The 12500-nt window shown below is 41.0% G+C and overlaps 1 protein-coding gene across 1 annotated transcript in view; it reads right to left on the bottom strand.

Moving 5' to 3' along the window:
- Nucleotides 1–6525: 6525 nt before the first annotated feature.
- Nucleotides 6526–12500, bottom strand: part of CUNH11orf58 (chromosome unknown C11orf58 homolog) — a 6627-nt gene continuing 652 nt past the window's right edge. The window contains exons 2-5 of the mRNA XM_027651311.1: nucleotides 12330–12410; nucleotides 11022–11082; nucleotides 9228–9337; nucleotides 6526–8060 (exon numbers count right to left, since the gene is read on the bottom strand). Coding sequence (XP_027507112.1) covers nucleotides 7851–8060; nucleotides 9228–9337; nucleotides 11022–11082; nucleotides 12330–12410 — 462 coding nt within the window. The 3' untranslated portion in view covers nucleotides 6526–7850. The remainder of the gene's footprint in view (nucleotides 8061–9227; nucleotides 9338–11021; nucleotides 11083–12329; nucleotides 12411–12500) is intronic.

Raw genomic sequence — 12500 nt, 5'->3', positions numbered from 1 at the left:
AAAGGATTTTGCCCGGAATAATTTTATCATTAACGTTTTCAGTAAAACCAGTCCTTCTAAAGATTTTGGTCTGTGTCCATAGTTAATCTCGTATTTGGGAAAAAATTACGAAGGTAATTTTTATTCCAGAACTTTTTATTGAGTATGTGAAATGTTGTTCTTAGTGACCATCTTTTGTAGGGATGAGTGTAGTTTTTAAGTAGTAACGGCTAGTTTTCCTGTGCAGATAGTGTTTGGTTTGGGTTAATTTCCTTTTTCAGTTCTTTTAATCAAAATGTTCTTTTCTAAGTGTTACATGCTCCTGTCTAATATTAAAACTAGAAAAAACAATTATGTCTACTTGCAGATTGATATCATTTTGGTCAGAAAGTGGCTTTTTTTTTTCCTGCTGCCTATTAAGCAGTGAAGTGTTTGGGACTAATTATACTCACTCATTAGAAAGCATTATCAGTTGTTTTGAATGCACTGTATTTTAATTAGTATTTTGTGTTGTTATACCAAGCAAAAACTATGCAGACTGACTTCCCATATACATCTGTTTCCAATTTCTTCAGCTGAAGTTACTAAAATTTTATTGCTCAGCTGCATTTATAAAAGTACAGCCTGATACTCATAAGTAGCACCTCTGTCACCTTTTTGGACTTGCACAACGTCCCCCACCTCTTTTTTTCACTACTCTTTTAACTTTGTGTGCATTACTGGGCTGCTGGGAACCCTGTTGAGTTGTGCTGTTGCTTGGCTTTGCACATCTGTATTAAGCTGTTTGTTTTGAAGGACTGGGCAAGTAGCAGTGCTTAGAGGCATCCAGGCTGTTCTGGAACAGTTGGGAAACGCTCCCTCCTCTCCCCTCCCTCCCCCCCTCCCCCCCCCCAAAAAAAAAAAAAACAAACAAAACTAAAACAAAGCTCACCCCAAAACCCCAAAATTAGATAGAAGGTTTTTTCAGGAAACTGTTAAGAGATTCTGTTCTGTGATGTTTCTTATATGTGGAGTGAAAAGCTACTGAAAGATGCTACTAAACTGTGTCCTGCTGTTCCAAAAATTGTTAAAGCGCAGTAAGGTCTTGGGTAACCCATAGCCTTTGGAGGGAGGGGTTGGTGTTTTGAGAAAGCAGAGTGCTTCTGTTGTGTTCTGGTGCTCTTTACACCATTATTTTTCCACTTGCACCATTTACTCATCAGGGCAGCTCAGATCTTCGAGTGTATGTATTTTATATCAGTGTCTGTTCCCCTCTATAAAAACACTTATTTCCCATATGTCTTAGCAATTAACTTCTGGACGTTATATGAAGGGAAGACCAGATTTACTTGGTGTCAGAACTGAGAAGATACAGAAGGCATGATGTGATGTTACCCCTCTGATCTGTGTGTCTGTGGGTATTTTAAAGTGTTCACTTGTGCTGGTGTGTGTCTGTGTAGCTATGTATTGCACAGTTATAAAAAGAACAAAGCCATGCACAAGAAAAACATGAAAAAATTGCTATATTTTCCACACCTAGTAAACATTCCCATTGGTTGTTTGGCTGTATTCAAAAGGCTAAGATTTTTATTGCTCTACTAGCAAAAGCAACCTTTCTTCATAGTGGAGCAGTACAAAGAAAGAGCACAAAAAAATACCCACATCACAGTGCCTGAAATTCTGTTTGAACAACTGTATTGATTGGGTCTGACCCCTTTACATTTTTTTCCATTATTTGAAAAGGTGCATCTAACTGTAGCTGAATTGAACCAACCGCAATGAACTTTCCATGAAAACTTCTTGAGATATTTCTTTAGTTCAAAGGTTCGGAATTTTAAAGAGCATTTTTAATACAAGTCTGTTGAGGTATTCTGTGCAACAACCACACTTTGAATGTTAAACTACAGGTAAACCTAAGAGGAAGGTAAAATTATAAAGCCTGCCATGAAATTGCTGCGAGATGGCAGAGTAACTTCGAGTGCTAATTATAAAGAAAACCAGAAAGTATCGCATATGTGCGCATTTCAGCACTGTTTACTTGTTATGTACTTGTCAGTGCTCCTGGTTGCCTTTCACAGAGTGTGAAACAGCCTCAAAAGAAAATACTGACAATTAGCATTTTTGGAGCAGTTACTGATGAAATAGTGTTACCAGATGTAAACTTGAAGGACAATGTTGTTTTCTTGTAGTCCACTAGAAGAAGCCTTTTACCAGGAGCTGTAGCATAAGAAAGCACTAAAGGAAGGAAGAAATTAGGAAAACAAAGGTTAGTAGTGAGTTTGTAGAAAATAATGGTAGAGCTATATCTGCAAACAAGATGTAAATAAGAGGCTGAAGGTGAGGGTTGAGAACAGCCTAGTGGTTTGATGTGAGAGGTTGTAAAAAGATTGAAGGAGCTTGAATATGTGGACTTGGACAGAAGCAAAATGCTTAACTAAAGAACTTGGCCTAAATTGTAGCGGGGAAGGTAAGAAAAAGGAATAACTGGTAAATGAGAATGTAAATCCAGTGCCCTGGTACAAAAAATACCTTGTGAAAGGGATAAATGGGAGTAGGGTGTTGATGGTGGCATTGGGTAAAGGAGAGAATCACTGATGGTTTCCAGGTAGTGTTTTGGTAACAGGAACAATTGTCTTTTTTAGTGCCAGCTGCTACTGTGTTCTTTAAGCCCATTGCAGCTAAGAATGACTGGTATGAGCAAAACTCTCCTTTTCCCCATGAAACCAGCTTGCCCCAGAGCCAGACGTGGAAAAGGCTGGTCTTCCCTGGCACAGAGCCTGGCCCAAGTCCGTGCTTTTCTCTCAGCAGTGGTGACGTGCCAGTGCAGGATGGAGTGTTGTGTGCCCTGCTGTGGTCTCTGGCCTCAATTCTGTTACACCATCAGGGGATTTGGGCTTGCTTGACTTACTCTACAGCCAGAATTGGGAAAACCTTAACCCTGTTCTCTGGTTCATCTCTTCAGGCACGGCAGGTTTTTTGATACCCTGTTCAATGGCTTATGCAAGATGTAACCTTAATGAAAGGAAGTAGCTGGTTATGTTTTGTTCTGTTGAGATGTACTACTCTGAGGGACAAAATCACTGCTAATCCTGTGTGTCCCTTGTATTGTTGGCTTTCCTGACTGCTTCGTTCATGCTGAACAATTCTTCTGTGTCTCTGGCCTGCTTCTTCTGTGTTATCCCTTTGAGCATCTTTTCCCACTGTGGAACAGGATTTTGTCTGCTGCCCAGCATGGTTGTAGTGTGTCTGTGTGTATGTTGGAGGGTGAGAATGCACACACATACCTGTTGATCCATCCTTCCCTCATTTGGTGCTAAGGCAAAGGAGTGGCAACAGCTGAGGGACCACTGGTGAGATGAGTACCAGCACTAGCTGCTCTGCTCCCTTTCCAACTCCAGAGAGTCAGAGGGAAGAGAGAGCAACACCTTGTGAGTGTAGCTGTGTCCTCTGGCATTCTCAAAGCCTTCTGTATGCCTGAGGACTCTTCAGTTGTCTTCACTGAATATAGTTTAAAAGTTACTTGGCAAATGGTTTTATAGGCAAATTTCATTTGGGTTTTGTGTAGTGGCTCTATTAGTTGACTACTGAGGAAATTCTATTTTATATTTTATATCCAGTATTGATTTCTTATGTTAAGAACTCTTTTTCACAAGAACAAAACAAAAAGATGTTTTGGAAAAAGATGTTCTGGTCCTGCATTCTTACAAACAGGTCACAATTACTAGATTTTAGTGGCTGTAATGGGAAGAAGGAGGCTTGACTCCAATCAGTTAAAGATCAAAAGCTTCACTTGCATTTGTTTTAAAGCTTTAGAAATAAATATGAGGGTGAAAAGGTGTCAGTTCAGATTATCAAAGCTTTCTGCAGTTTTTAATGTAGCTCAGTACACTTATGATGAGAACACTTACTTATGGTAACAGTTTGAGAGAATTTCCCTGCAGGTCAAGGTCGGCAGCCTTGAAAAAGTTAAAAGCAAAGAAGGTTTTGGTTTTGTTCTTTTTTTTAATTATGTGAGTCCCCATATTGCTTGACTGATGATACAACCCCCTTCTGATGTGTGTTACTTTTCAGTCTCCTTTTTTTTTTTTTTCCCCTCAACTGGATCCTCCGATGGCCTCCATAAATGGTACTGGGTTTGGATAGATAGTAGCACAAACTGACAGTGTGATCTGGTTCTGCACCTGCACATCAAAACTAACTCAAATTGGATTAAATCAGCAAGTATTGTGTTTCTTTAATGCTGTGCAAAAACTAAGGAAACTTTTATCTCCCATCATGATGCTGTACACCTGTGTACTAAGACACTTTTCTCAGGAAAAGTGCAGTTGAGGTGGCAGGCTTAAAAGCAAACAAAACCAGCTTCTGCTTTGTCCCTTCAGTGAGGGTACCTTGACACATGTCCCTTCTCTTAATCCCCTGACAGCTTCCAAGAAACTGATGCAAAGAACCGTGCCAGGCTTTGATTATGAGATATTGCACTGCCACTTATTCTCTTTGTCTCCTGCAGTTTACAGAGGCAGCTTCAGTGCATAATTTAATCCCTGTGCTGGGGACTGTAGCAAATCCACAGAGATTTCTACCAACCGTCCTCTCTGGCATCAGAACAACATGTGCACATTGTCTTTGATGTGAATTCCCCAACCAGAGCCTTAGAAGGACCTACAGCTTTGAAGCTGGCCTATAAATTGTGCTTTCAGGAATCAAGTTGTCAGCCTCCTCTTCAGGAAGAAAGGGAGAGTAAAGTGTAAAGCAGTTGCAGAAAGCTACAGGGCAACTTGCAGATCTGGTTTTCTTGGCCTCAGAGAATTCTTGTAGGATGTCGAGAATCCCTTTTTACTTGGCTTAGAAGAACCCTCTTTTGTGACTGCAGGACCTTGTGGACAGTGGGGCTGTGATGGAGCTCATCTTGAGGGGTTCCCTGTTCCAGGGCAAATGGAAGGGGAACAGGCACACCGGTGGTTGCAACATTGTTCAGGTGTTTTCCATCTTCCAAAGCCAAGTGCTGATAATGCACCTGCACTGCCCTTTGTGTAGGTAAATTTTCAGCGTGGTTTAGAAACAGAGGAAAACCTCCCAGATGTGACGGTTGTTCCGTGACAACCATCTGTGATCTAAATTCAGTCTGTTGTTTCTGAAGACATGTAGGAGAATGGTCAGATTTCTGCCTTTCTTTTGAGATGGAAATAAGCTGGTCTTTGAGGAATTTTAGTGGCCAAATCTTGTTTGAATAGACAAATGCAGTGGCCCTTTTTATGATTCATTGTCTGCTTATGATGTGTTCTGCTGTCATCTCTGGGAGCTCCTTCCATACCAACCTGAAAAAGCAAAGGGCTGACCAGAGTCAACCAAGACACCAACCTTGATTTTTCCTTTGTTCTCTGTCTCTGATGAGAGCTGAAACCATCCTGCTACTATCCATGGAACTGCTGCTGATGCTGTTATATCAAATGTTGCTAAAGCTGACTCCTGAATTGAAACAGTCACTACACAAACTACACTGAGCCTTTTTTGCTATATACAGAGAAGCTTCTTAGGCTGCTCCATACAAGGATCTGTGAGTTCTTAGTATGTTTATAAATGTTAGAAACAGATGTGATTGTGTAGAACTCTGTTTTGAGCAGGTGAGTCTTAGGTCAGCATTGTAGATGAGTTACATCAAACCTCATCAGATGTTCACGATATTAGGTGTCGTACTTTTGGGGAATGGAAGTTGACTTTATTTTTTCTAGTCAGAGCTATAAATAGAATTGTTAAATTTCGGCTTACGGTTTTATCTTTGTGTGTTCTATTTGTTTATAATTGAAACTGATAGCCAGATGTGGTGTGTGAAGCAGGAGGCTGAGTGGAAGAGCCTCTCATTGAGTCTGTTGACAGAGATCCATGCAGGGCCAGCCAGCTGGATCTGCTTTTCCTGGGTCTTTTGAGATCACTTGCACCGTGGAGAAAAGCCCTCAGGTGAAGTTTTACCCTGCCCTGCCTTGAGGCTAGTGGGAAAGCAGCAGAGCCCTCTTCGTGTAAGGGTGGGTCTGCAGCAATGGATTCCATCACCTTCCCAACACAAGTCTCTGCTTGGCTGATGCTGGTGGGAAAGCCCGGAGAGCTGCAGAGGGAAAGGTGGTGAGAGGAGCAGTGCTGGGACAGAGAAGGCAGAGAGGTAAGTGCATGCACAGCAAGGCCATAAGGGGCAGCCACAGCTGAAAGAATTTAATAGTGAAATGCTGGTTCAAGTGTAGCTCCAGTGTCTAAATAGGAAAAACCTGGCATGTTTTTATTTAGGAAAGTAGTCAGTTGATCTCTTGGGGAGGGCCTTGCTCTCTTTCCTGGAGACAGAACAGCTTTCCTAAGTCATGGTGACGTTTTCTCTGTTCACAATGCACAAGCAACCCGATTTTTTTTCTCTATGTATTAGCAGCTTGCAGTATTGGGAAAACAAAATATCCGTATCAGTCAAGTACAAATGACTGACCATTCAGGGCTGCCATAACATTGTTCTTCCAACTGAATGACTAAAAAAATTTGTACTAAATGCAAGTATAGTAAAACACATCAATCAAAATCTACACTCAGTTTTTATTTACAATATTACTTTTATTCTTTTTCATAATGTAACTTATTCCAAGTCCTCCCCCAATAACTGATGCTGCAATGTTTACATTCAATAACTATGCAATGATAGTACAAACTGCTGCTTTCCTGCCAGCCCACTGGCTGGAAAATGTTGTCTGCACGTCAGAAATTGTACACAGGAATGGAATTCTCCACGAGCATCCGGAGTGTTTCTTGAAACACTGCTGTGGCAGAACGTGGCTATACTAGAGGTACAGATCAGATGTCCTGTTCTCCCAGCAAGGAGAGGCAGGTGATCTAATGTACTAAGAGGAAACAAAGTCTAAAAAGCTCTGATATTTTATTCATTACTTGAATGCAATGAATTTGCAAAGGAATGGATGTGTTTAATTCTTGCTGGAAGGAGTTATTGGCTCTCTAAGCATATCAGTTGACTTGAGAGGTACCACCTTGTGATAACTGACTCAGACCTTCAAGTGATGCATGTACGGGGAGAAAAGGAAGAAGGGCTCAAGTACTTAACTCTTTATTCTATATTTTAAAAAAGCTAAATGATTTGTATATCCTTTTCATTATCAAAGTATACTTTCTCTTTCAAAGTAACCTTTTCTTCGGGAGGAGTTATTTTTAATAACAGCTCAGTGCTATAACCAGGAAACAGTAATTCAAAAATCACTCTTTTCTACTGAAAGGTAGAAAAAACTACAGCTTATTCCCCTCATTAGAAAGCCAAAGAAGCAATTAGAGCCTTCTGTTGTATTATGTTTTTCTAAAACATCTTCTCCATGCAACTGCTGTAGGACTTCAGATGGATACAGTGATTAATACTATCACTAAAGTGAGCGATTTCTCCTCTCAGCCCTGCCAACACTAGCATCTATAGACAAAATCATTGTTTAAAGCTCTAGTACATCACAGAATAATGCTGATATTGGTATTTTACAACTAATGCAACATCACGTAATTCACATGTAATCTTAATAGTTAAAAATTCAAGACTGGGGTACTAACTGAATAAACCACTAACATGAAGCTTCCTTATCTGGCATGGAATAAGGGAAGGGATAGTTTAGATAACATTGTAGAGATTGGGCAGAACAAATTTATTTCTCCGTCCAGGATTTCATACACTTTAAAAAAACCAGTAATATCACTGTGCCCATAAAATGTTATCCATGGCAACAGAAAGCAAATACTACTTTTTGTCATCTAACGGGGTCTTTTTTAAAATCAAAATACAAAGATTTGTGCTGTAGCAGTCCTCCACTTTGCACTGTAACAATAAGGCTTACTGTACTTTAAATACAAAGCTGTTACATCTGCAGTTATGAACCACTGGCTTTCACAAACATCATTTTATAGTTGCTTTTTGCTTCTTTTTTGTTTTCTGGAACCTCAGCTTCCTCATGTTTTTCAGCAGGTTGTAGCTCCTCTGCAGACTCCTCTTGCTCTGAATCAGAGCCACTTTCAGAGTCCTCTGAACTCTCATCAGAGGAGTGTCCAGCTGCCTCTTCTTGTTCTTCATCTTCCTGAAACTACAAGTTCAGATTATGAGACAGATATAACTTGATTTCCTGGCAACTCCATTGCAGCATTTAAGATTTCCCAGTGAGAATGTTTTGCTTAACAGCTCCTTTCATTTTGCTACTAAAATGGGCTTTGTTGCTAAACAGTGGCATGTAATACACAAAATTTTAGACAAGAGAGCAACTCCCCTGAGGTGGTTACACATGCCAATCGTGACATCTGTAAATCAGTCTCTGGTTTATTTAATTACAGTAGAAATCCTAAAGACACCATTCAGCGAGTCTGAAAGGTTTCAGATCACATCAGTTCAGTAATTCTGCACTTTGGTCCACACAGTAGTTGACACTGGAATACTTGTCACGGAATGTGACACAATGGAACTAACAGCCAGCCCATCAAGAATTCACATTTGTGACTGATCTTTCAAAGTAAGTTTAGCAAACTGCAACATGAGGAACGCTGAAGTGATCCAATGATACTGCTAACTGGAACAATCCCAAAGGGCATTTTGTTCATGGTCCTAAAGAGCAAAGCCTTCCTGGCTGTAACATTAAGAATTCTCAGCACTGCACATGTGGTTTTACTCACTCTGGCAACATCAGCTATGTTTTTATGTAGTTATTGGTGCTAAGAGTTAGCAAAAATTTAATTATTGCGCCTTTCAATTGGCAGATGGAGCCATGTTCCTAATAACCTGATTCTCTTGTTTTTTGTCACACTACTCTTCCAGCTCTTTCCTATGTAATTTCTTGTGAGTACAAGACTAGGCAGGTGTCAGCTCACTGTAGGATTTTGTACAGCAAGTTTGACCCTTTACTTTTCAGGACCACAGAGAAGTATGTGCCTCCCTACAACAAGAAGCTGAGATTAATTAGCTTTCAGCAACAAGACAGATGGTTATTCTGCCTACTTATGTTGTCACTTTCTGCCCTAATCAGTCTTGACTACTACAGAGCATTAAGCATATCATACCTCTTATCAGAACAACAAGAAGCATCAATCCCTTCTGGGCATCTAAATGGCCACCACACTGTACATGAACAAAAGTCAAGTGCCTGCAATAAGTTTGTCTTTTAACCCAAACTGTGGAAGTTTGCCACTAGTTGTGGTGACTGGATTTTTAAACCAATCTTAGTGAAGTGAAAGCCAAATCATTATGGAAATAAACTCAATACCTCACTGAAACCAAGTCCGCAGTGGCGCCGGTTCCGCCCAGACATCGTGCTGTCCATGCTTTGTTGGTACTGGGACTCCAATTCTTCATTCATTTTCTTGTCTTCTTCCCCTGCATTGTCCAGGGTACTTTGATTATGGTTCATTCAAATTAACAAAGACATCAAATTACATGAAGTCACATTTACGAAGTCAAAAAGTTTAAATTTAACCATCTTAAACTACTGGATTGAGTATTACTGCATACAAACCATCAGATTTATAAGGAATTGTATCAAGTGTGCAAGCAGAACTGCTTTGATATGAAGTTCCTAAGACCTGATGTGTTCAGTTGTACTACACACAGTGTTACATCCCACTAAACAACCTAACTCAGCATGAATTCTTTGTGCTTCCTGCCAATACTGTAACATGTCACAGCACAGAGAAAGTTTTTGACCTTTACTACATACCACAGGATTACTGTGATTATATCATGATGCATATATAGCATCAGAACTCAGGACAATACTACCACTCTTGTTTGTAGAGCTGTATCTGAAACTGTTCCATGCATCCTGAAATACTAGCTGCATTTACTACAGCTCTGCATTTTTCCATATTTAGGAACTAGCAGAAACACTAATTTTCACAAGCTACTTCTACATGCTCTTTACTTACTTGTTTAAATAAGTAAATAAATAATCATTTTCACTGGGGAAATGTGGTCTACAATGGTTAAGACTCCTCTGTTCTTTTAAAAGGTAGGAATCTCTAAATGTCCCCAACATGCCTACAACACTAGTTTTTAATTTGTATCTCTGTGAAGCTGAAAGGTTGTATTGCAAATTCACATTTCCTCATTTGGAAGTCAGAGCTGTGTGTTGTTGTAAAAGGGCAATATTGTATGTTGGACAAAGCAGTGTTAAGAAAATAGATGTCCTTTTTTTTTTGGTGAAAAAAATACCATTTTAACCTTTTGCTAATAACAAAGGAGTACTGACTCTTTATGACTCCTTAGGAGAAGCATCATCTTTCTAGGAAATTCAGGTGTGAGGAAGTGATTCTCAGTCACTCTGCAAGCTAACAGCAGAACCTGGAACCAATCCTCAGGCTTCTTTTGGTCCTTAGATAATTTTTCATCAACTGAAAAATTATCAGTGGAGTGTATCATGGCAAGTTTTCTGGAACAGTGAGAGCTGCTATTCTACACAGCTTTATCAAAGCTTCTCTCAGGCAGTGCAGTCCAACCCACCTTGGTGCAATGTACTTTGACTTACTACCACGATAAGAGGGTACCATGGTCATACATGACATGCAAGTATTGCTGATTGCCAAGATGACCCTACAGATCTTTTCAGCTTCTGCCTCACTGCTTCAGGGCAGAAGCAATAGGGAACCAGGTGAGGTAGAAATTAACCCTGTTCTTTTCCATGCACAACAATTTCAAGGTTTGGATATCCATACCTGGCAGCAAGGAAGTGTAACGCTGCTAGGTGCCAATAGCAATAAAACTTATTTTGAGAGTAAAATAACACTGAGGACCTACAGGCCCTGATTGCTAGGGCTTTTGTACACAAGTGTACTTGACCATCTTGACTACTTGGCTGAACCTGGACTTCAGAAGGCAAGTGCAGTCAAAGAAACTGCTTGTCAATAATCTAACGAGAAATTAGGAACAACTCCATAGCCTGACCCGTCTTCAGCTGCAGCCACGAAACCTGAAATTCCTCCCTGCAATATCTACACAAAGTACTGGCATGTTCCTAAATAAAGGTTAGATTTCCAACTGTGTATCAGCTGTTGGATAAACTGACCTGTCCTGAAGTGAGAGGTTGATCTGTGGTCTCCGATAACAAGGCGGCCAGTATGTTCTTTCTAAAAGAAAAGGCAGTTTGTTTTGGAGCTTTAGGGTGCACTGACAGCTTTGCCAGCACCCTGGAATCTCGAATGGAAAAGGTTTGCTGTCAAACCCTGACAACCAACCGTAGGACTGTAAGTTTTACTAGCTAACAGCTGCTGCCTCTTGGCGAACTCATTTCATCTTTGTTTTGCTGAATTTTCTGAAAAAGAAACCCCAACAACTAGACACTCTTTGCTCTTCCCAGACCCCAAAGCTGGTTCTGTTTTATCCTGCTTGTTGCCATGAAAACAATACTACACGATGCTGGACAAATACATATGTAGGTTCTGACAATCTTCCCTTTCTCTGGCACTCTGCAATAGTTCAGGCTGTGCATCCCACTTTCCGACTGGTCACAGAATCAGGTAAGAACTTTACAGTGCTCATTAATTTATTGACTCAGTAGTTGCTCATTAGCAAGTGTGTCCCAACAGGCAAGAACTGGCATTACACAGCAAGCAGCATTAAGTATCCAAGCAGACATTAAGATCAGTGGTAGTGGGATGCTTTAATAGGGTATTGTATCCCTATCCATTAGGAAGTATTAACTTTCACCTTTTTAATACAGTAAAATATTTTAGCTTACAAAATTACTGTATTGAAGTAAAATAAGCTAATGCAAGTGAAAATATTTGTCTTGGGGGTAAGTAAAATAGCAATACCAAACCAACATTTTATACATGAACAAAGCATTATTATATTTTATGGGGTTTGCAATATTTTTTGCAGCAAGCATAACTGAAATATAATTTTAGAGCATTTTCTCTTTAAAAATATTTCCTGGATGGATTAAGTAGGTTTACTACTTTACTGGTTTAGTCTATCAGCTACCTTTTTTTTTTTTTAAGTTTTTTTCCAGTGCAAGAGAATTTTACGGAGCTAATACGTAGGTTTGTTAGTTTGAAACAAGGACTCTCTCAGGCGCGTTCACAGATAATTTTACGAGCTGCTCTGAAAGCATCAAGGCATGGGGCGGGGACGAAGCCGAAGCCCAGGGACTCGACAACTTCAGAGCGACGTTTTGTGTCGTGATGACACAACAGCTGTGAAACCCAAACCCTCCCGGAAGGAGAACCCCAAAGCCCCGTCGCTTCTGATTGTTGTGGTTTCCCCCAGGGTCCATCGCACACAGAGCCCCGCGTAGGGCCCGAGGGCTCCCCCCGCCCGGCCCCGTGTGCCCGCGGGGAGGGGATGGGGGCAGATGGGGACGGGGCGGCCTCACCTTCCCGGCGCCCATCAGCCGCAGGAACTTCTGCTTGCGCTCCTCGTTGCCCAGATCCGCCGCCTCCCAGCTGCTGGAGCCCTGCGGGAGCACACGCTCACTGCGCCCGCCCGCCCGAGCGGCCCCTCCGCCCCGCCGCGGGCCCGCCCGGGCGCCCGCGGCCTCCCCGCT

This window comes from Corapipo altera, unplaced genomic scaffold (assembly GCF_003945725.1).
Source record: "Corapipo altera isolate COAL_440 unplaced genomic scaffold, ASM394572v1 78, whole genome shotgun sequence".
Taxonomy (NCBI): domain Eukaryota; kingdom Metazoa; phylum Chordata; class Aves; order Passeriformes; family Pipridae; genus Corapipo; species Corapipo altera.
This window is presented reverse-complemented; position numbering and strand designations above follow the sequence as displayed.